This window comes from Bemisia tabaci, chromosome 1, assembly GCF_918797505.1.
Source record: "Bemisia tabaci chromosome 1, PGI_BMITA_v3".
Lineage (NCBI taxonomy): Eukaryota > Metazoa > Arthropoda > Insecta > Hemiptera > Aleyrodidae > Bemisia > Bemisia tabaci.
In genome coordinates, this window is record NC_092793.1 from 58,214,547 (window position 1) to 58,238,274 (window position 23,728).

The window sequence follows — 23,728 nt, forward strand, 5'->3', positions numbered from 1 at the left end:
AAAAACGAGTAGGAAAAAAGTATTAGGAAAACCTGATGTAGGAAAAAAAAATTAGGAAAAATGACCTAGCACCGAGATATGTGGCCTGATGGTTTCACTGTCGAACGATGTCTATAATGAATTAAAATGAAAACGAAGGTCGTTGGGACAAACAATTTACTTTATTAATCTTTAAAACACAATTAATAACTATTAACCTAACTATCCTGAGAAAATTCTGCGGATCACAGAGAAGAAAAATTGCAAGGGTTCAAGAGATGAATTGAAAGTTAACCCTTTCAGATAATCTTAAGTATAAATGGTGAAATTAATTATGAATTCACGAAGCACTTTGCAACTTTTCAAAAAAAGTAGAGGAACACTGTGCAATAATCTCAGGCTATCAAAATTAATGTGTTATAAGGCCTGTTCAGATTCTGTTAAGGCCTAATGTTGGTTTAAGATCTAGTTTTTTTGAGCCTCTACTGATAAAATAAAAAGAATAGTGTCAATGATTTGGTTCTCCATGGGAATTACCAGCAGATTGGGCTATGAATTTGTTATGTTTTGCCGTGTTCTTGTATGGCCGATATGACTAGAAGTTCCGATTTTGTAAGCTATAGAGTTTTTTTCTGATCACAGATTGTTGCTCCTTTGACGTAAGGGCGAATTTCTATTTTAACATTAGCCCCGGAAAACATTGAGTTGTACGTTGCACGGGGCTCACGTAGAAATTGATGTATATGCACCTCAGAGGAGCGACGGTATGGACAAGACTGTAATTGGTAATCATGTTCGACCTACGCGACTCTAATTCTAAATGTTTGAAACATTGACCCACTTATCGCACAGATCGGAGCCATTTTTACTTAAATTTTGATTTCCTTTTTTTTCAAGTCTTAGAAAGAGGGAGGCAGGGGTCACAAGCCGCGGTTTACCGAGCGACTCCCTCAATTGCGCCTAAGTTTAGGTTTTTTCCTCTTCGTAATTATTCATCTCGTGTTGTACTTAGAACAAAGGCTATTTTACACTTGAGATATAGTAAGATGTTTCTACCTGTAATTAAATCTGATGCGTGTTTAGTATCGGGGCCTTTTGCACACTGTTTTTCAAGTTCATTTCCGGAGAGCACGCACAAATGAGAATGCGCTTGTCTATGTTTCATTCAATGAAATCGCAGGTAAGCAAAAGACTTTGGAAGTCACCAAAAATCCAACTACGTTTCAAACGGGAGAAAATAAAGCCAACATATATTTCATAACGTCGCAAGGAGCATTAACCTCTGGGAATCCTTTCACCCACGTTCCTTCATTTTACCTCTGGGTCAAGATTGTGACGAAAGGTAACGTTTCTCAACCGGACTCGCAATATTATCATTATTTAAATTGATTTTTTTCGTCGTTTGCTCGAAATGGAAACATTTTTTCTTCATTTAAATCGCACGGCGGGCACGTCAATATTGGAGCTAATGTGTTTGAAACGATAAGTCGTCGCCTCATATCACGTTATAAGCTTCAGGTCAGTGAGGAACGTCTTTTTCATGACCTCAACTTTAAGCCTCGTTTCCCAGTGACAGAAGAAATAGTTTTGAGCTTTTCAGGCTCGGGAAAGCTTCTCTCGCAAAAATGTACTGTTGAGACACTTTTTTCAAGGCAATCCCTGAATCTCACGACAGTCCTATTTCTTCCTAGGCCAACGATCATAGGTGACCGCTCTCTAAAAGCTCGACAGAGCTCTCGGACATGGCAAAGGTGTTGCCTATCTGAATTTTATCAACTTTTGCTCGATGAGGGGTCAGGTCACTTTGCGGTGTCATTCCTGCTTTTAGGCGCTGCAATCAAAAGGAAAATTTGATATTAATCTTATATATCAGCAGATTTACAAGAAGAAAGAAAAATCACTGAAAAATGTGGCCTAAACTGTACATAACAAGGTGGTAAAAAAGTGCTGCAAAATAATGTGGACCCAGCACTATTTTATCAACTTGTTTAACATATTTACTAAGCCGCAGTAACGCCCATTATTAATTTAAACAAATTAATAATTCATCACAAGAGGCTCAAGACAGCAAACAGTCTCATACGGCGTACATCACTGCGCTGTCAGGACAAGACAAGCCATAGTGCCTTCAAATTTTACAGCATGCAATACGGACATCCCCTAAACTCAAATAGTTGTATCCAGGCTCCGACCTTGGTCGTACCCTGTTTCTTGTATCTTTTGTGCAGTATTTATCTATGTATGTAGTTCATTCTAAATTCGGCGATTCTTTTCTCTCGCAAAAAGTTTTTTTTTTTTTTTTTTTTTTTTTTTTTTTTTACAAAAAAATAGAAAAATAATATCCGAATATAACTGAAGCTTATTTTATTACTCTTCCTGGAAAAGAGTTAACTGATAAGTATGGTTGTGTTTTTTGTATGGAGAACTTTAAAATTTATTCGATTTCTTAATAGTATTGAAAATTGAGTGTTCAACCGAAATGATCCATAGGATTTTAACGGAGGTCCCCCTCAGTGCGGTATCACGTTTAAAACAGTCCACGAGGTGGGCGACATAATAAAAAAATAATTTCAAAGTTTGTACATACCTGAGATAGAGTTCCGGGCGTTTTGGCAAGGAAATACAGTGCATAGAGGGGAATCCATACCATGGATATGAAGCATAGCGACAGGCCAAACCACTCTCCCCACGCTGGATATTCATAATAATCGCCGTACTTTAGTGGGGTGTATGTCAGCAAATAGAAAATCAAAATTCCCTGCAACAAACGTGAAATAAAACAAAACATGAAATACACGTTTGAACGTTCTCTCCCTCCGTTTTTAGGAGTGAGCTGTTTACTCTGAGTCGAATCCGGTGGTTATAAAGAAAGAGTGGGCATTTTTACGAAAAGTGTCTAATTTCAGTCATTTAACCGGACTCTGAACTTTTAAATTTAACCGGTGTGGAGATTACCTCTGTGTCCCATCAGAAAAGTCTCTTGAGGACAACGGGACCCTTAAATTTGGATTCCTTGGGGTCGTTTACCCACGAATACACATTTTTTCCGAGTCTCCGCGTCAATTTAACGAACTTGAATTATTTGGAAAGGGGACTCCGTCCCCCACCTTTAAGGGTCGGTATTTTGGATACGGATGGGCCGCTTTTGGATTTCTTGGAGTAATTTAATTTAAAAATTTCCGTACGTTCTGATTCCGATGAAATAATTTCAAAATTCTGACACAAACCCTTACTTTTGAAGTACGGATCCTCCTTTTATTCCCCAAGGGGGGCTCTAGGACCATGCAATTCGGATTCCTTGGGGTCAATTCCCTATTCATCTCCGCGATCCTGGACTTTGAGCGACCCAAATTAACCGAAAAAAAGGCCTGGTACGGTAGGTCTGGGCCACCCTGTATATATAATAGCACAATAATCATATATAGAAGTAAGAATAGAGGACAAATGAAGTAGGGATCAATACAATCAGATGCGTGATGTGATGCGTGAGTGAAGGCGAATAAACTTATAAAAAAGGTATCGAGGCTAAATATTCTCTTCTTACTGTTCTGTTTGGTTGCACGGTAGAATTCTCGGAGTCGCAGCTATAATTTAATTATTTATTTGTTTAAGCTGTGTCTGTTCCGTCCAAGATAAGCAAGTTCCTCGTTTAAATCGCGTTTCCCGTCACTCGAGTCACCGTGGCTAATTAGCTGCATATTAATTTTGGCCCGGGCACATAAAGGGCTCTAGATGCTGTTTTGTCCACGCTGTGGTCGGGGGGCTCAGTAATGTCGGGGAAGATGAAAAACAGGGATTAGTACAAAATGTAGAGCCTCAATTGCTCACCACCATGACAGCCGGTGCCAAGACGGTCCAACAGATCCGCATGCAAATACTTGGCCGGAATCCCATCATTTCTTCGACGCAGGAGCAGAACTTGTCCGTCCCGAAGATCCACGAGATGGCGATCGTCTGAAAGAAGCACACCCATAGCAGGGATATCCCCGACGCAGCGTAGAAGTCCATCAGCTGGAATAGGTACATTCCGTTCTGAAACCACAGAAATCACTTATTCTAAAATGATAGGACTCGATCGACAGGAATTACGAATCATGCTACAGAGGTGCCAGAGGTGCTAGCAGGGGTATAAAGCAATCACAGGAAAAAATGTTAGGAGTTATCCCCTAAAATTGTGGTATTACCCCTATTTTTTGGGATGATATGGGTATTTCCAAATTAACTGTGGTAGTACCGCAACTCAAGTTGGAGCAGTAACGCGACATTTGGCTTAGTTATTTGTAACCAATATTAATTGGAAACGTCCAAGTTGGGACTTAAACCCTGCCTCTTTTCTCCCTGTGATCTCAGGTAAAAATTAAAAAGATTACCGGAACTATGAGAGAGCTTTTATCGCCGTAAAAATGTTGGATATAATATTAAAAAAGAAATCACAAGAGTTAGCTTTGTTCTTATCTCATAAATTCTCAACATCTGCAGTTTTTGATTTGACTCTTACAGGAGTACAAAACTAAAAAACCAACTACTAAGTGGCTGTTCATGTATTAAATAAGATATTTTAGATGACTTTTTGATACTTTTAATTTTTTTCCGTGCGGCAGTGGTTACATAATGATTATATTTTGAAAATTGTGTCTATTGCTATTAAGCTTTTAATCAAATGTCTTATCATAGAACTCAATATGCCCTTAGTAGGTAGGTCATATTGCGTTTTGACTGACGCGCGGCGATTAACTCTTGAACTGACCCCGCATATTGAGTCATGTCATTGTCCGGTCAAAATATAAATCGCAGTTTTATAGCAATTTTAGATTTTGAATATAACACATCTTTGCATTTTCTAGTTGTGAGTATACATTTGTGCACAAGTGACTCACCCTAGCGACCATGGGAATGCCTAAGAAACATAAGGTGACGCAGGTCCAAAAAGTGAACGCTCTCCTCCGGTTTTGAAATAAGTGAGGCCATTTGTCTGCAACGCCAGTAATGAAGGATTCTACGTTGCAAAACTCACTGTCTAAACCTAAAATCTAAAAGAAAGAGAATTTTATATCATTGTGATTGAATAACGTGATTACAGTTTGCATTTTCAGCGAAATTGATTTGAAATTTGACTGAGCTCTTTAATTGAAACGATTCTAATTGCAGTCACATGCTGTATTTCACACACGCTAAATAAGGCTGCTTCTCCATAGAAATGGAGTGAGTGATTATTTTTACGTCTCAAAGACATTTTTGAGATGCTGTAATTTAATCATACAGTACAATCCTAATATGATAAAATGAACTTGGGTCATGTTCTAGTCGACGAGTTCCGAGCCAGGTGTGCGCTGAAATTCTGTCACCTTTTCGATACATTTTCGATCGAAAATCGCGGTATGTATAATACAAAATAATTCATAACCTTTTTCTTTTCATTGGATGGCCTGTCGCCGGCCGGGTATCCGCGTATCGTATTTGAACCAAACATATTTTGACATAAAAAAACATATTTGAAGCGTTACTATGCGATCAGAGCGAAGGCAAATTCGGCCCTACTGAGCCGCATATTATTGGTTAATTTTTAAAGGGATACATGTGGTCCTAGGTTCTTACCAAAAGCATGACAAAAAATACGATGGACCAGAGCCTGGCTGCTGGAAGTTTCAGGACCACTTCAGGGTAGGTGATGAAGACAAGTCCGGGGCCAGAGTTGACGACCTCGGCAACGGAAACACCCTTTTGATCGGCCAGGTGACCCAAAATACCAAACGTTATCGCGCTCGACACGAGACAGGTGAGCGTGTTTATGATGCAGGTTATCGTCGCGTCCCTAGAACAAATCAGTAAATCTTCTTGAGTTATAAAATATTTCGCTCACCCTAATCAGTTCCTACCATTATTCCAAGAGGTATTTACTTCACGAGGAACTAAGGACGGGGAACTCTATCAATAAACCATCAGTTTTTACCAGACTTATTGTTAGTATCGCATCGTTAATATAGTATTTTTTTGTTTTTAATGAATATGGCAGCTTAAGACAGCAAATCGTGTCAACATAGTGCGCATATCACCTCGCCAGCTTGATACCCTCTCTAAGCCCCGTTAGGTAACCTTAGGCCCATCCTCCCTTGAGTACTTAACATTACTCGAGAGGCCCTTAAGTAGAGTTATTGGATTGTGAGTGCCCGGGAAAAAAATTTACCTGATATATTATTTTGACTTAAAGCGTCGTTTTTTGTCGACAAAATTTGGTTTAATTTGTGCGGATTCTACTTAAAGTCAGTTTTTTTGAGTTAAGAAAGCGTCATTTTGTAATCGTTAAAGTTAAGTTGAAAAAAAGATAGCAAAACAATGTTTATTTAACTCAAATAAACTGACTGAGGATTTAACTCAAAAAAACTAAACCAACCAAAAAAAAACCAATTTTTTGGACAAGAAAAGACGCCTAAAGTCAAAATAATATCTCTCAAGAAAAATGTTTTCCAGTGTTGGGAGTCGTACCTGTAGCAGTTGTGATTGAAGCGGTTGTACGAGCCAAGCGCGGGAAGGGTACCGACTCCGATGCTGTAGCCAAAGAAGATCTGCGTGATCCCATCGATCCACGTTCCTGCGTCGGTGAGTTTACTCCAGTCCGGGATGACCAGGAATTTTAGGCCCTCCGTGGCACCCGGCAACGTTACGGCCCGCACGAATAAGGCCAACATTATCACATATGGAAACAATGCCGTGAACCAGATGACCTGATCAAATAGAGCAGAATATTAGTATCACCCTGTATAAGTTCAATGGCGTATACTGCCTTGCTAAAGAAAAACGCCGTATGATCATTCGGACGTTGCCAAGTTTCCTCTCTGGGAATATTTATTCTTGAAGAAAGTAAGAGGCGTTTCTTGACATTTTCAGACTTTTTAGATCAAATTACGAACAAGATCCTCTCAAAAATCGGCAGAGAAATATTCACAATTTTTCCTAAAAATAGATTTTTTGAAGGAAATTCGGCATTACTAATGTTTCGTGCGGTGTTCTTCTTTAGCACGGTAGCATAACTCGAGTATGGAAGGGTCCCCCATGACTGTAAAATTTTCCTCAGAAACGTCATGTTTGTACGGTCCAACAATTATTAGTCTGAAGATCCCTTGCCTCCCATTAGAAACTTCTAGTCATCCCTCGTTAAAAATCTCTGGCTACGCCACTGCCGCAAAAGAGAAAATTGTATGCTAGAGGAGACTAGGGGCCGTTCATGAAACCTGTAACGCTGAAGGTCGAATTTTTGACCCACCCCTCTCGATCCTCGTGACACAGATTTGGGCCATTCTGAAAAATACATGATGCTCTGTTCGACCTCCCCTTAAATTGGCGTTTTGTTCTGAATTTTGGATGTAAAAATGGACGTATTTCTATCAAACGGAACTAAGCGCCATAGGGGGAGGAAGGTAGAGGGGGGCTTGGATTGGCGGCGGAAACGGGCGTCAGGCTCGTTCCGTCCTATACTCGCAATGCTTTTTCATGGCGGTTAGTTCCGTTTGACAGAATAAGCTATCCGGGATTCTATATCCCTCAAAAGGAACTCAAATTGGCGCTTAGTTCTGTTTGACAGAAATCGTCCAAATAATACCTCAAGCCCATTTTTATTTTAAATTTTTGAAAAATCGGCATTTTCCCTTAATTAATCGCAAACTTAGAAACTGAACAATCTTAGCAAAATTGCAATGTGCGTTTTTTATTTTAAAGTGTAATTGAATCATGAGATGTGTTTGAAAACCACTCACTTTACCACTTTCACTGAGGCCGCGGTGGAGGATATTATAGATGATGGCCCACGCTATGATCAGAAGGTACAGTAGCTCCCATTGCATACCACTCCAGTCATCTACGCCATTTGATATCATCAAAACACGGTTTCTATGAAAAATGTTTAAAATTAGTCGGGAGCATTGGCGCCCAAATGTAATTCTTCATTTGCTTCGCGACAAGATTTAGGAGCGGAGCCAAACGAATCGCCATTGCTCTCACTCAGTTTTGAACGGAAGCATAAACGAATTGTCACTTACGAGTAAGCGCCCGTTGCCTTTAAGCGTCCGGTGGGTCAGTGCTACGTTCGCATTCATCCCACCCAAGTTCAAGCATGCTATGATAACCTGTCACAACAGCGAGGAATGTGCCAACACCTAGGAGTGTTGGCACATCGTCGCAATATCGCACTATTTTAAATTGCATCTCACTTTTAGTCGGTCGTGCTGAGGAAAAACGCCGTATGAACATTCTAGAGTTGTCAAATTTCCTCCAGTTAAAAGTTTAATTTTTAGGAGAGTTATGATTAGTTCCTCTTGAAATTTGCAGATAATTTAGAGCCGATTGTGAATAAAATTCTCTGAAAAATCGGAGGCAAAATGTTCACAGATTTTCCTGGAAATTCGTATTTTAATAGAGGAAATTTGGCAGCATCTGAAGGATCATACGACGTTTTTCATTAGCACGGCAGTAGCTTATACTGCTGCAATCATAATGTTGAATGTTATTCTAGATCCTTCAAAGTGTCCTTTTTATGATGCTATGTTAAGTATCCTCTCAAAACTCCCCCATGGTAGCATGGAACATAGGGGCCTCAAAGAGAGGGGACTATTTGAGGGATGAGACAACTTTGAATATGGTCCTAAATATTGTAAAATTTTGTAAACTCATTGTAAGAGTGGCTGCGTATGCTTATACATTCACCCTAAATTATCATGTAAAGAAAGAGGTGGTGGAGACGGGCCAATACTCTACGGGCATGAATCTGATAAATAACAAAATTTGATGTCATCACCATTACACATTGTATGCTGATGATGACAGAAACTCTGATGAACCAGTAAAAATTATTCGTTCTTTGATCTAGATAAGACTGGTATTATAGAACATCACTTTAAAGGGATTTTTGTCCCAAAAAACATATTAAACTATCGATCTTAGATTTTGAACGGGAGTGGTTATCCAAAGAAGCAACTTACTCCCAAAATTCTTCAACTGGCGTTGTCACATTTTTCAGTTGTATCAGAGCCTCAGGTAACGAAGTATTTGCCGGTTCGTCAAGACTGGAGGAATTGATAGTTACATTGATACTAAAAGGTCCTCCTACATCAACGGAGGATTGGGTTGGAATGTTTAAGTATTTTATCACTTCGGCGGTGGAGCAAGTCTCTGAGTTCCACCAATGACCTAAAAGAGAAAGGTTCAGAGTAATGAACATGCATAGCGGTGTTTCAAAGTTTGATTCAATTTTCATTTCATTCTGTGATTAAATAATTTGATAAACATTGATAAACATTTCTAGCATCTGTTTGTTTTTGTTACTTTCAAGGAAAACAAGTCAAAAGCGTTTGACATTTTTACAGGATTTTCTTCATAATAAGTGAGAAACTTTAGGACTTCTTAATACGAAATTGCATTATAGTTAATTTTCAATTTGAGAATGATATGCCAGAAGGTTTGAAACGGTGCAAATTGAGATGAACGGTGTCCAAACTTGCTAAAATATGTTTTCAAAACTAAACGAGCTCTCAATGATTTTGAGTATGAGTTATCTTACCACACGTTCCCCAAGGTAGACTATCCTCAGGAACAAAGCAGGTGAAAAGGTAAAAAAGAGTCCAGGCAACTATTATACAATAGTAAATATCAAGGAGGAAAACTATCATCATTGTCGAATAGCCGGTTCCTACAAGAAACAGAAACGAAACGTATTATTACAAGAATTATAATACTGTCTTCATGCACGGGACTTGAGAATTATTGCTCTAATTTTCGTATCCGTATAAAAATACGTGACACTTTACGATTTCCTAGTGTAAGACGGACGATATTTACATACAACTACGAAGTATTCTTAGGAGGATTTTCCTCAGAAAATTACAATTTACAGATCATTACAGATGTCGAGACGTGCTTTATCCATCAATTTCACGTATCTTGAACTTGCCCTTTACCTCCCTTCCAAAAAACCCAATAAATGATAAAACTGAAAAAACCAACGATTTGGTCCGTGATGTTTCTAATTTTCGGTTATATTTCTTTTAGGATGAAGCTCGATTATAATCATTGCATTATGAGATACAGTTCATTTTATTTTTGCTCTTTCGAAAATATTCGCTGAAATAAATTGCACACGTAAATATATTACTTAAAGTTCCTCGGATTCGAAAACGCGAAAAATTTGAAAGACATATGCGTATTTTTCTGATATCACCGTCGGTGTACCACATTTGATATGTTGAGCGTAAATTCTGCATAGTTGAGAGTTTTTGCTGTAGCATAGACGAACGCTTTTAAATTTAATACACATTCAAAAATTTTCCTTGGGAACCTTGCCTGACAGTCATACGATTTTAAATGAAACTGTTCTAAATCGAGATTCAAAGAATAACCTTTCTAACACGCGTGGTCAAACATTTCGGTCAGATTGTAATTATGATCACTCTGCCTCTTTGTCGTGATTTTCATTGCCACCTGAAAGATATTTCGTAACTAAATAAGCTTGATACCGAATTGGTCCAACACCAAAACAAAGATCTAATTTTGAGTTTAAATTCAGAGTCCTTTAAAATAATCCGTTAAGTTTCACGAACCTCCAAGGATCGGGCAAATCTTTTCCACGAGAGTCATCCCACCAGATCTGAGGTACTGTCCTATGGCAACTTCTTGGAAGAACATTGGAATGCCACAAAACACCATTGCAATGAAATATGTAACCAGAAATATACCTGGAAAAAGTAATCCGTTGGAATGAAGGGAACATGATCCAATACGATTGATACCCTTAACTATTAAATATCTGTCAGAATAGATGAGAGTACAAGTAGATAACGAGGTCGATAAATTCTTAGTTATAAAACGAAATTACTACGGACATCCGCCGAGTCTCTTGTACCTAATGTAAGCCCTTTCCATAAAAATCGTGAAATTCGGAAGTAACATATCTCAATTGCGTCGTTTCAAAATAAGTGCCGGTAATACATTTTTTAAAGAGAGGCAAACGAATAGTTTTGCTTGTACTTTCCAAAAAATATTCCGTGTATTATCAAGAAAAACAAGTAAAAATTAAAGTACTTGGGAAATCATTAAATTTGACACGGAGCCACCAATATATAAAAAACACACATTATAGTATTATTCTCCTTTGATAAGTTGATACATATTTTTTTCCCATCAATTTAAATGAGAATAATCAATGCAGAGTGTGCAAACATTTCAAAATCCTGAGTTAAAAAACGCTGACTATGCGAGTATAAATATTAAAGCCTAAGAGAGCGGAGCGGCGGGCTGCCAGCGCGAGAGGCTCACTGGCGCCTACAAACCTAAGTGGATACTTCACGCATTGCACAATGCTTGAAGTATCCACTTAGGTTTGTCGGCGCCAATGCGCGTTTCGCGCTAGCCGCCCGCCCGCTGCGCCGTGCGGCGGCTCCTGAAGCAACTATTTCACAACAGAGGTGTTACACAGTATTATACGAAATTGAACGTATTAAGAATGACAGGCATCCTTTCAAAATACAGATCTTTCCTCGCAAAATAAATCAAGATACTTATCGTACACAGGAAAAATCTAAGAGCCTTTAGCTGAGGCAAATATAGAGGTTTATCCGGTTCATGTATAACAAGGTGGGAATTTCTTGGAAGATAATTAAGTCCTGTTACACCAAAGAGGTGTAGAGAGTTTTAGTGAATTTTGTCTCATGGAATTGACGCTCCTCCATTTTTACCAAAACTCTCAACTATATATTATTCTCCGTTGGACCAAACAGACAAAACAAAAAAAACAAGCAAACCCTCATTCTTCCAAGACATTTTACATGTTCATCCAAAAACGTCGTGAGCAATAGTCGTTTGTAATTACATGTGGGCCAATTAACTTTGGGTCTCAACTGGCACGTGGACCAAAACTCCCGTGCCGGAACCTGGACGTAAATTACTGGAAAAAACAAGTGCGCGGACAAAACATCGTTGACGAAATGTCCTATAACCAAATATATAGCGATTTTTGCCGTTGAAAAATGCTCCTTGGGTTTCTCTGGCCCGTGTACGCTCTTGTGACCTTCTCTACGACCTCTTTTTCTGCAGGAGCTTCACCAAGGGGCCAGAAACCAGAGGCGTGGCTATGGGGGGGGGGGGGGGTGGAAGGTCCAGACTCGCTAGTCATGCATGACCGGAATATTGTCCTGAAAACCGTCAATTTTGGTGATTTTAGGAATATACGGCCCTTGAACGCTCTTTTCTTACCCTGATACCCGTGAGAAATGTTTGACGGTAGACCCCTTCCCCCTTAAAACAACTCCCCTGTGGATGGTTATAATTGGACTGCATTTTGCAATTTGGACCTTTAAATTCTGGCTCAACTGAAAAAACACTTATGACTTAAAACTGATAGAAAATTTAAAATCAGTAATCCTAACACAAACATTGACCAAAGAATAAGATATATGTATATATATAAAGTCGCTTTACAACGCACTCTGGCGTTCTACGACACCCAAACGCCACATATGCCTGTCTTCCCAGAGGTTATCGGGCAACTGACACTGCAACATCTCTTCGTCAACGCCCTGCCGCCAACCCTTTACGGGACGTCCCCATCGCCTCTTCCCAGGTGGTACCCAATCCAAAACTTGTTTGGGCAACCTCTCCTCCGACATTCTTTGCACATGTCCATACCAGCATAACTGCCTGGACATGACGTCGTGCACGATATCTTTCTCAACCTTCATCACCTGATAACATAAGATATATGTGATTTATAAAAAAATTAAACTTAGTAAGTAAGATGACGTTTATAGGCCAAAGGATCATGACGTTTATAACGTTCATGACGTGTATAAGCCAAGCTAATGGCACATACGTTGTTTTAAACCGGGCCGGAATTTATGGTTCCTAATCGCAAAATGTAGTCCGATTGATATGACGAGGTAACTTGAAAACCTACCGCCTCCGTTTTTGTAGCAGAGATAAGGGAAGCGCCACACATTGCCCAAACCGACGGAGACGCTGATGCAGGAGAAAAGGAAGTCGAGCTGGTTGTTCCACTCCCGATTCGAAGGGGCGTTTGGTGCCCCCGCTTGGGGCGATCCTCCCCCTCCAGCGACGCACCCGCCTCCTTCTCCACCCTCCATCTCGTTGATGCCTGTGGTCTTGGTCTGGTGGCAGCAACCATTCTCCTCTCCTTTGCAGCATCGATCCGTCCATGCAAAAATCATCTCCTTCTTCGTCATTTTACAGCGCCTTATCTACAGACAATTCAAGCCGAGGAATATTATCTGGTCCAAAACCATCGAGTGCAATAGAGTTGGGATGTTCTGGAGCGCCGATGAAGGCACTTTTCGAGGCTGTTTTGTCCAGTACTCCTGAGACTATTGTGCGGCGACTGACGACACCGTATGCATGGGGTCCAAGCCCTGGGCTTCGCTCAAAAAATACAAGATGAATTTCATAAAAACGAGATTTGTGTAAATTTTGTAAATTTGTTATCACTTTGGTTAATATAATTTGCCAAAATTAACGAAAGCGATTTAATTAGCCATTTAAGTTGATAAATCCCGAAAACCATTCGCAGCCCGCGATTCTTCTATAAGCTGCCATTTTAAAAGATGCCTTTTGGTTTTCACTTGGTTCACATGTTCGGCGAAGAATGGGCTCAAAATTACCCGTTCTTTGATTGACTTCATCAACGCTCCAGTACATTGCGACTCTGTGGCCAGAACAATTTTTTCTTAAATCAAAGTCAAACTAAGTTACTTAAAAGTGTTTTCTTTAATTTCAAGACATAGTATTGATAACACATGTAATGTTATGTTTAAACATGTCTCTCAATGAACTTGTAATGCTTAGTTTTCTCATATAATACAAGGCAGAGAATTGAATTGACGCAACGTTGATCGCAAAGGTTGAAACAGCAAATGTGGGGGTGCCAAGAGACACACAGCGCGACAATGCTTCCGCATATGACGCTTACATAAAGAGCTTAGAAGCCTTTGAAAGAGTGAGCGACGGATAAATGTGCCCTTGAACTTTTACTTTAGTCCCTCCACTGTCTCATCATATTTCAGCCTCGCACGCTTTCCTCCCGTCACGTAACTAAACTAAATAGGAATCTTTCAATTAAGTATTTGTGACCGTCTGCGAGAGGACGGAAAATTCCGTAAATTTTGAACACAAATCACATAGTCATACCCTTAAGTAAAATTGCATTTTTTTAAAAGTAAATTTTGCATCCTACGACAGAGTTACGCTATTTCGTCAAGGAAACTACGAATAGTCTAAAGTAACTTATGCATTTTCCTGAATTTTTTCTGGAACTTTAAAAATTCCCGACATTTTCCGGATCTTTGCATTTTCCGGAACTTTCTGGGAACTTTTCAAGAAATCAAAAAGGAATCGCGGAACTTTCGACGGTCATGGAGTGGAAGAAATTGGAGCAAAAAAGTTCCGAATTATGGAACTATTGACGGACATAGACTTGGATCACTTCCTATCTCTATAACTGATAGAGTTGAGTGAAAGTGAACTGGTTAGCATGGCCTTGGTTCATAGGAAAATGGGCCTGAATGTTCAACTCGCTATAATGCTTGATGTAAGAGACGAACTTCAATTCAACTTTTTGTTTACTAATTATTTTTTGGGAACATAAGATTTTTGGCAGGAGAAAAATGCCTCTAGGAGATATGAAAACGACAGTTCTTATTTTCCTTTCCAAATTTAAATTTCCCTTTCAACTCGATTTTTTTAAGGGGAAAGAAACAGTAAGAAAAGAAAGAGGTAGTTAATCAAAAAGAGCAAACAAAAAAAAACTGTGTTTACTACACCACAAGTTGAAGAGGTGAAAGCTACGTCATTTGGCGGCATGAATGCCCAAAAATTCCAATCGTTGGCTGCATGGGTGGTGAAATTCAAAGTTTGAAAGTGAAAAAAAGAAAATTCGAGAAAAATTCTGTCAAAATTTGCCGACACCAAAACCAGCCTCAGAAACGATATTTTCAAAAACTTATGACATCATCATAATAAAAATTGTGGTCTGAAATTTTGACAGAATGTTCTTGAGAGTATTGGAAAGAGTTTGATATTAAAAACTGAGTAAATTTGTCCAACTTTGAATCTGTTTTTCTATCGAATTGAACAATTTCAGCTTCTAACTTAAGGATCTTTTTGCCTGATCCCACTAATTCAATGTGTGCCGAAAGTATTAAGGATCAAACGTATTTTTTTGGTGACGTTGAGCATTCTAATCTCATTCCAGCTTGTAACAAGCGTATGACTTGTATTTTGACTAAATGGTTGATTAGATGTCTTTAAAGATGGATAGATAGATATCTATGTAGATAATAGTCACCAGTCAGTGCCTCGCTACTCCGGTTTGAGAATCGACCGTAAAATTTTGTTTTAACCTTTTTTCTTTTATCGATTGAAAATGCCAAAGATTTTAGGAGAACGTCTCGAATTTTTCATTCGTAATTTTAGCATTCTTTCCTCAGGTCGTGTTTTTAGTGTCATACTAATTCGGGCTACGTTAAAGTCACTTATACTTATCTATGTAGATAGATAGATAGATAGATAGATAGATAGATAGATAGATAGATAGATAGATAGATAGATAGATAGATAGATAGATAGATAGATAGATAGATAGATAGATAGATAGATAGATAGATAGATAGATATTAGATAGTTCTTAGATATCTTATATTATTGATCTTCCTTGTTCCTTTAGTTTCAACTATAAAATTATAAAAAATTAAAAGGATGAATGACTATACTTTCACTTACCTTTCTTTGTAAATCTCATTCCAACAAAATTGGTTGTCCAAATAGCTCTAACTGATTAACCTTCTAGGAACATTGCTAGCACAACTACAAGTTTATAGGTATATTTTCGGTTTCGAAGTTACTTAATTTTAAAAGGAACTTGATTGCACTCACTTAATTATTATTTGCAGCACTTCCAGATAATTTTCTGGATATTTTTTTATATATATATGAAATAATTAGGTAGGATAAAAAATGTTAAATTGCTAATTTGAAAATTCCTATGAATCACTTATTTTGCATTTGAAAGGCCGAAATTTTTAAAGTAATTTTCGCTAAAATATTGTCCTGTACGCTCCGTCAATAAACCTAAGTCCATGAACTTTTTTCCAAGTTTTTCTGTTCATCCTACGCTCCTCTTTCGCGCACTTATACGAGCACCAACCGAAATAGATGTTGATATCATCAGTTGTTTTTTAAATTATAGGGTCAGCTCTAATCACTGTATAATATTCTTGTTTATTTGTTCGCGAGAACACCGGTATTTAACATCTCTCTGTAAGTCGATATTATCACTGAGAAATCATCACACCGAGAGGTTGACTGCATTTAAGGCTCGAGTAACAGGCAAACTTGAAACACGGGGTTGGATTTTCCGGGTTATTTATCCACAAACCCGCTCTTAATTTTCTACCCTCATTTGCGTTATGCCGTAACAAAGCACTAGTGTCACTGTCCGTAAATTTTCCGCTCGTTATCACACTCGTTATTACCGACGTTATCTTTCGGTATAGGTGTACGATACATCGCTATCACTCGCTCTCTTGAGGGTAAAAGCCAACCGTTTTCCTCCCCGAAAAATCACGAACAGGAAATCCTCAACACAAGCGTTGGTTCTTTTTGTAAATGATGAAACTGTGGGTGATGGTGATGTTAGTGAACGTAACGTAACACGCCGCGAAAAAGCAGCTCCGCGGGAGGTTATGCACCTGACATCGCAACGTAACGCGATTTTGCTCCGTAACGTAACGCAATGTAACACCGTAGTGTAACGCGACGTCGCGCCGTAACGTACGCTATCTTTTACCGTACACACAAGTTAGAAGGGACCTTCGCGCTTACGTGAACGAGTGCTGTCCCACGTTCTAGCGTGGAATCAACCTTCCCGCAAAGTCGCGACAAAGGCTGGAGTGATAACAGATCATTTGGCACTGTCCCTTCACGGTTTCTCCGCGCGTGCGTACCCCATGCCCGGCTTCGGCGCTCCCACCGCACCGCCGGGCCCGGCTCTTCCGTTGACCGCCAGAAAAGCAACCGTACCGAAAATAGACGACGGTAATTGACGACAGGTGCAGACCACTGTTGCTAGATGTGAACCACGGGGCGATAAAGAGGTGTGGAAAATTTCATGAAATCCCACTCGGTTAAATTCCACGAAACTTTCTTAAATTTTTGGGGTTCTAGCTCTTCCAATTTTTTCTTGTGCAGTTCTGTTGTTAGGCAGAATGTTCCGACGGATCTGGGTGTTTCCTTGAACATTTTAAAACCACCTAGTGCGACACACACACCAATAAAAAGGAAAAAAAGAAAAAGAAATAAAATTAGGAGGCCTAAATTAGCTCCTGAAAACGGCGATACTTCGATTTCGGAAATTTTCGCCCCCTACCTCTCCCTCCCCCCTGCTGTATTTTTCCGTCAGTTTTTTTTATACCAAAACGTTGCATTGATATGCGACGAGATGGGCAGAAAGCTCAGTATTACCCGAAAGTTTATCATCTATAATTTTTGTCATGGGAACGGAGTTCCCCATGATATTACAATCGTTCCGTTGCTTTCGCTATGGGATTCCCTATACATCTGCGACCTTGAGCGTTTCGCCCAGTCTCCGATTTTTGGTTGATTTTCCGATGTATCAAAAACCGTTGTATTTTTTAGCCAATCATGTCTCTACGTCAAGTTGTGTTGATTGCTAAAATTCGCTTTCAGCGAGTTTTTTTCCACCTCGAGATGTCGTGTCTGACTGGTAAATCTGCGCAGATCCACGAAGTTCCGTTTTTAGGCAAATTCTTGTTTTTGGGAGGTTCTGATTGGTTATTTTTCGCCATCAGTTTTCTGTTCGTTGGTGCAAAAGATCGCCTACCTCGTTGCTCTTGAGAAGCCGCCATTATCCCACCTCAAATTTTACAAATAGAAATAAAGAAATTATAACTATTGTGCAAGGTGGAAAACTGCTCTGGAGGACCCGTTACGGATATATGAGCCAAAATCGGAACTCGATTGATTGATTTATTCCATGAATACAGAAATATTGCCTCAGCTTACTGCCGCGATGGCAAATGCCTGCTGATATGAACCTTGAGACACATGATAGCATAGGCAAACAATGTCTCACAGAGAAAGGCGCTTACCTCATTTCTCCAGAAGCTACGAAGACGCGAATCGCCGAATCGCTCAAGGACAACTCTTGTGATAAGTCCCGCCCATCGTCCGAGTCTTTTAAATGCTATTTTTTCCCGTCCTTTCGTCGACCTCTGAAAGCCTAGTCGACTGAGGCGCCTAATATTTTTGATAAGGTGCGGGCAATAGGTGATCGGGAGTTCGATACCCGGCGATGGGAGATAATTTTTAATGGTTGTATTGAATGTTTTAGACTAATCATCAAAAAATAATTAATACTAGATGATAAATGTGCGAAAATTTTCTCGTGAGTTACTATGTTAAACATAAATACTGGAATATACCTCCTTCATATAATCAGCCACATGTTCCCCCAAATTAATGACGTTATTTTCTTTTTTCAATAAAGTTAATTTGCATTCAACGTTCGTAAGTTAAGCAAAAAGTACCTATTGATACAAATAGAAAGACATGAAAATAGTATGCTAACATTTCAGTTGTTTTTTTTTTTATTTATTTATTTTTTGTTTTTTTGTTTTTTCAATAAAACAAATTGACTGGGACTAGAATCATCGTATCTCTGAAGACAAAAGCTAAGTTTTTTGATACAGAAATACTAATATATTCATTCTTTATATAATCAGGGAGATGTTGACCCAAATATTGATGTATATTTTCTCTGTTCGCCCAAATTAATGATGGTATTTTCTTTTTTCAATAAAATTAATTTACATTCCACGTTCTTAAAGCAATATTTCCTCCAAAATTCAGCAAAAAATAACAATATATACCTACGCAAAAAGTAAATAAATAAATAAAGCAATGACATGAAAGTAGTATAGGTAGTACACATCTAACATTTCGGTTAGGTACATCTATTTGAATGAAAAAAATGGCAACTTAGGAAGCACATAGGTCACTTATCGACGGTGAAACTACCAAACCACGTATCTCGGTTTGCGACGTCGCAGACTTCCTGTCATACTTTATTTTTTAAATGAAAAGCTACTTAACGTCCAGTCTTGAAAATTTCCGTGATTTTTCCTCTTCGTGCGGAGAAAATTCTGTGAAAATTTCAAGGAATGATATGGATTTGGTCTACTTCAAAAAAATAAAATGTGAGCGGAGATTTTTAAACACCGCAAACGAGATACGTGGTTTGGTAGTTTCACCGTCGTTATGATGCGTATTCGGGCATATGCGTAGAGTAAAAATATCATGCTTTACGCCGAAAAAACGAAACTGAAAGTTAAATGCGTCAACTTCCAAAAACCATACATAATCCAACGAAAATAAATAATTGGTAAATAACAGCTTTCTTGTATGCAAAGAAAAAAAATTAAAAATGTTAAAAAAGAGATGTCGACACAAAATTACATAGCCCCTTCAATTCTGAAGATACTACAAACGAACTGTACCTACCTTAAAATTTTCATATCCCAGAAGCAAAAGTTCCCATGACGAATATTGCTATCGCTAGCGATTGCAAAAACCAACTTGTTTCTTATTTAACTTGTTCGCAAAATTTGATTATCGTTTTTAGCTCCGCGACGACTTGTTCATCAGAGGAGAGAATCAATGGTTGATTGACAGAGTTTGATCTACTTTACTAGCTACATCTTTGATTTGTTCATTTATTCATTTATTTTTTATTTTTTTTTTTAATTAATTTTTTCCCCCCAATAAAATTGTACATCTGAGAACGAATGCGATTTGTAAAATGCTATGTTTGCCGTTTGTTATTAAATTAGGTTCGATTAAGATAGAACACTCATTAATTTTTCCCCATTAATGCAATGTGCATTGCCATGAACTATGTAGCTGTTTAGTTTGCAATTCCTCCTGTATTTATTTCATTATTTCTGCTTTTGAAGGAAATCCAAAACGGGAAACATCCAGGTGAGCCGCTGAAATCCTCATTTTTTTAAAAACAAAATTAAATCTATTATTGATTAAGCGTACACTCAACAACGAACACAGATCATGTTGATTTATACTAGAGCTGTCTCTTCCGGATTACATGCTTCTTAAAGAGCCACCGTCAAAGCTGCCGAATGATCTTGATTTAAATATACAGTTTTAGCATTATTGGGAAACAGGGAAATTTTAGCGTGGTATTTGGCAACCATGACCTTGGGAGGGGCTCCAACTTTGCGCGGTATAAATATACGTGCAGGCAGGCAAAATTAAATTCGCGCGCACAATTTAAGTGACGTCTGCCGCGCCGTCTCGTTGCCTAATCGACGGAAAATGACGTCACTTCCACCGCTGAGCTCAACAAGAACCAATCGGAACCGATATGGAGCGTTTTTCAAAAAAATTTCCAATTCCTCTTATGCCAAGTTCAGACGTTGAAAATGGGGGCTGAACAACATCGGGATATACGTGTTGAAAATCGCGGATGCAGCATTCGTTAATTTGTTTGGAGTATTCAAATAAGTTTGGAACTAATTTGGATTAAAATACCTTAAATTATATATTAAAAAAGAGAGAAAAACCGACTGTTGAGCAACAACTGACTTTTAACTCCCATTTTGTCATTATCACCTGGTATATACCGTAATTTTCTTCTTTTGTTTTTTATCAATCATTCGTATAAAAACGACATTGTATTAATTTATAAAAAGTAAACTGAGAAGGACTACGCACGGTTACCTCTAAAGTGGTGTATGTCTCTACGGTCAGGGATATATGGCATATCGATCGATCTTATGAATTAGGTTGAGCATACTGTATCGGGCAAATAACGTACGTATAATAAATAGTATGTATAATAATAATAATGGAGGTTTTATAAATCGCCAGTGAGATACTCTAAAGTGGACTCAATTCTATTTTTCTTAATTTTCGTGCGAATTCTTTCCTTTTTGTGTGGGAGGGAGGAGGGATAGGCTGGCTTGCCGGCGATGAAATCTTCGATTTTCTCTCGGCATTCTTGTTCTTTTTTCTCAAAAGTCTTTATCAATTTCCATTTTGAGAGTCCTGTAGGAATAAGAAGAGCGGTGACAGCGTTGTAACATACATCAACGGAGTTCTTTGTCGTCTGCATTAGTCACCCTTGATCATTTTGAAAATGTAAGACTAACAAGGTTAAAATTTTAAACAAATTTTGTTAAGAATTATCAATTTTATTTTTTGAAACGGTCTCTTAAAATACAACTCTTTTCTTACATAGGTAAATCATTTTCCGCGCGGGATTCCAGCGCTGCGGGTAGTGGCGCGGCGTAGCGTGCTTTGTGATATCTTAATATCTAATTTGAAAAATAGAATGAAATTGTGAATCAACCACTGTACTAATTGCGAGGGGCGTTGGTTCATTTGAAAGGTGTTGTTCTCAATGCTTCGGGAAAACTATAAATTATTTTCTGGGGTTCGTCCCCGATTTTTAAATCCCTAAAAACTCATAAATTGGATGAGGGGAAGTGGGGGTTTTTTGTTTTTTGTTTTTCGGAAAAGTTTTGTTGCTACGCATCTTACTTTACTGTTTGCTGTCTTTTTATCAGCTGTTTTCATTCAACAATCATCATTATGTGAGGTTACTTCCAACACTCAACTGCCATCAACTTACATTTGTCTTTTCCCGCGTTTTTTTTTTACGGTTTTTCATGATTGGTTCCATCTTTTTCCTATTGCCAATTTTTCCTCATTAAGTCAATAACCTCCAAGTTTTTTTTCTCATTTCCGATCAGAACTTTTCACGCTGTTTCTTTTCAATGTGTATAAATATGTTTATTATTAATTTCCATTTTCATTTCATCCTTTTTCTTCTGATTTATTTTTTTTAATTTAAAAATTGAACTTTTCAGTTATGATTTTGTTAAAATAATTTTGTATGAAGATTAAAACAAAATTTTAGTTTAAAGTTTACTAAATAAAATTACAATTTCTGAAAACATTTGTTATATTTATTCTCTCAAAGAAATAATTAGACCCGATTTAAAGACAAAACAGAAAATTAAATGAAAATAAAAAAAAAAAAAAAAAAAAAAAAAAAAAAAAAAAACATGTGAAAGTGAACAAGTTGGATTTTGCAATCGCTAGCGATAGCAATATTCGTCATGGGAACGTTAGCTTCCGGGATATGAAAATGTTAAGGTACAGTTCGTTTGTAGTATCTTCTGAATTGAAGGGGCTATGTAATTTTGTGTTGACATCTCTTTTTTAACATTTTTAATTATTTTCTTTGCATACAAGAAAGCTGTTATGTACCAATTATTTATTTTCGTTGGATTATTTATGGTTTTCGGAAGTTAACGCATTTAAGTTTCAGGTTCGCTTATTCGGCGTAAAGTATACATAAGGTGTCCCAAAAGCACCGGGTAAATCATTTTCCGCGCGGGATTCCAGCGCTGCGGGTAGTGGCGCGGCGTAGCGTGCTTTGTGATATATTGATTGATCTGCAATTTAATCCTGTTGAAAAGGATCGATAAATAGGGTGTTCGTACGAACACCTTAATAATCGACTCTTTACCATAGCTGCAAATGGGAAAATATCGATACTAATTTAATCATTGAGCTCGAAAACACACCAACTCGAGTTTTTTTCGATTTTCACTTTTTACGGTTTAGTAACACTTATGGATAGAAGCATCTGCACGCAAAAGGAAATTTCGAAATTGCAATCGGAAGTGCTCGAAACAGCGACGGGAAAAGGGATGAATAGAAGTATTTCATTGGAAATACTAATTTTTGGCCATTTTAAGGGAAACGGATGACCATCCGATTTTGCTGTTTTCTTTTTTCAGTTCAGCATACCTTGTACCAACAAGTTATATAAATATTCAAGTGTCATTCAGGTCGAAAAGTATAAACTTTTCAAGGCAGACTATGAAAAATCAGTATCTGAAAGTCGGTGAGAACGAGAACACACCAACTGGGAAATTTTTAAACGGTTAATTCTCTGTCATCAAACATGGTGTATCGATTTTAACTTGGTGCTTTACAATGTCTCTAAGTACTTGTCCTTTGGCACCAAAATGGTTTTTCTTGCGCAGTTTTTGGTGTTTCCTGAACAATTTATTTTTCCGAGTTGGTGTGTTTTCGAACTCACTGATTCAATTTTAATAATGGGAAATATAGCAGAAATCAGGAAAATCACCACGATCCTTCGAGGATTGCACACTCGCGTTGTATACTGGTCGGATATTGTGTCCACCGCACTGCGAATGGTGAGTTGACACCAAGGAATTACAACGATAAAGGCGCGCGCACGTTAACTGACCGGCTGCACTGCGTTTGGCGCAATGCGAGAAGTATTCATGCAGTCTTGTAGGCGCTAACATGCTGCCGCGCAGGCCGCACTGTTTGGCGCAATGCGTGAAGTATTCCGACAGTCTTGCAGGCGCTAATACTTCTTCGCCCGCTGCGCAGTTTAGGGTGTTTCCTGAACAATTTTCCTTTTTCGAGTTGGTGTGTTTTTGAACTCACTGATTCAATTAGTCATTCGCGCCTCGCAACTGGCTGCAGGATTTCGTTGCGCGCGATGTTATAGCGCGGCAACTTGACCACAAGATTTTGTAGCGCAGGATTTTTGCCGCGGGATTATGTAGGAACTCCAATCAATATTTTATCGCCAAATTGCATGTTTTTCATTTTGCGATTG

At 38.4% G+C, this 23,728-nt stretch overlaps 1 protein-coding gene across 1 annotated transcript; it reads right to left on the reverse strand.

The window, feature by feature from the left end:
• Positions 1 to 142: 142 nt before the first annotated feature.
• Positions 143 to 16,926, reverse strand: LOC109043170 (sodium- and chloride-dependent GABA transporter 2). The gene is made up of 12 exons (XM_019060280.2): positions 15,751 to 16,926; positions 12,917 to 13,217; positions 10,566 to 10,700; positions 9,530 to 9,658; positions 8,952 to 9,159; positions 7,731 to 7,863; positions 6,463 to 6,701; positions 5,575 to 5,791; positions 4,857 to 5,009; positions 3,808 to 4,011; positions 2,567 to 2,737; positions 143 to 1,810 (listed from the first exon to the last, which is right to left on the reverse strand). The coding sequence occupies exons 2-12, from the start codon at positions 13,200 to 13,202 to the stop codon at positions 1,679 to 1,681; spliced, it is 2,007 nt and encodes a 668-aa protein (XP_018915825.2). The 5' UTR covers positions 13,203 to 13,217; positions 15,751 to 16,926; the 3' UTR covers positions 143 to 1,678.
• Between the last annotated feature and the right edge of the window lie 6,802 nt (positions 16,927 to 23,728).

Bases quoted from the DNA above. Each gene is read 5' to 3' on its own strand.
- LOC109043170 (XM_019060280.2), bottom strand. From the start codon at position 13,202: ATGACGAAGAAGGAGATGATTTTTGCATGGACGGATCGATGCTGCAAA. The intron at 4,012-4,856 runs GTGAGTCACTTG...CTGTGGTTTCAG, and splicing joins GCATTCCCATGGTCGCTAGG to AACGGAATGTACCTATTCCA. The intron at 1,811-2,566 runs GTATGTACAAAC...TTTTGATTGCAG, and splicing joins CGCCCGGAACTCTATCTCAG to CGCCTAAAAGCAGGAATGAC.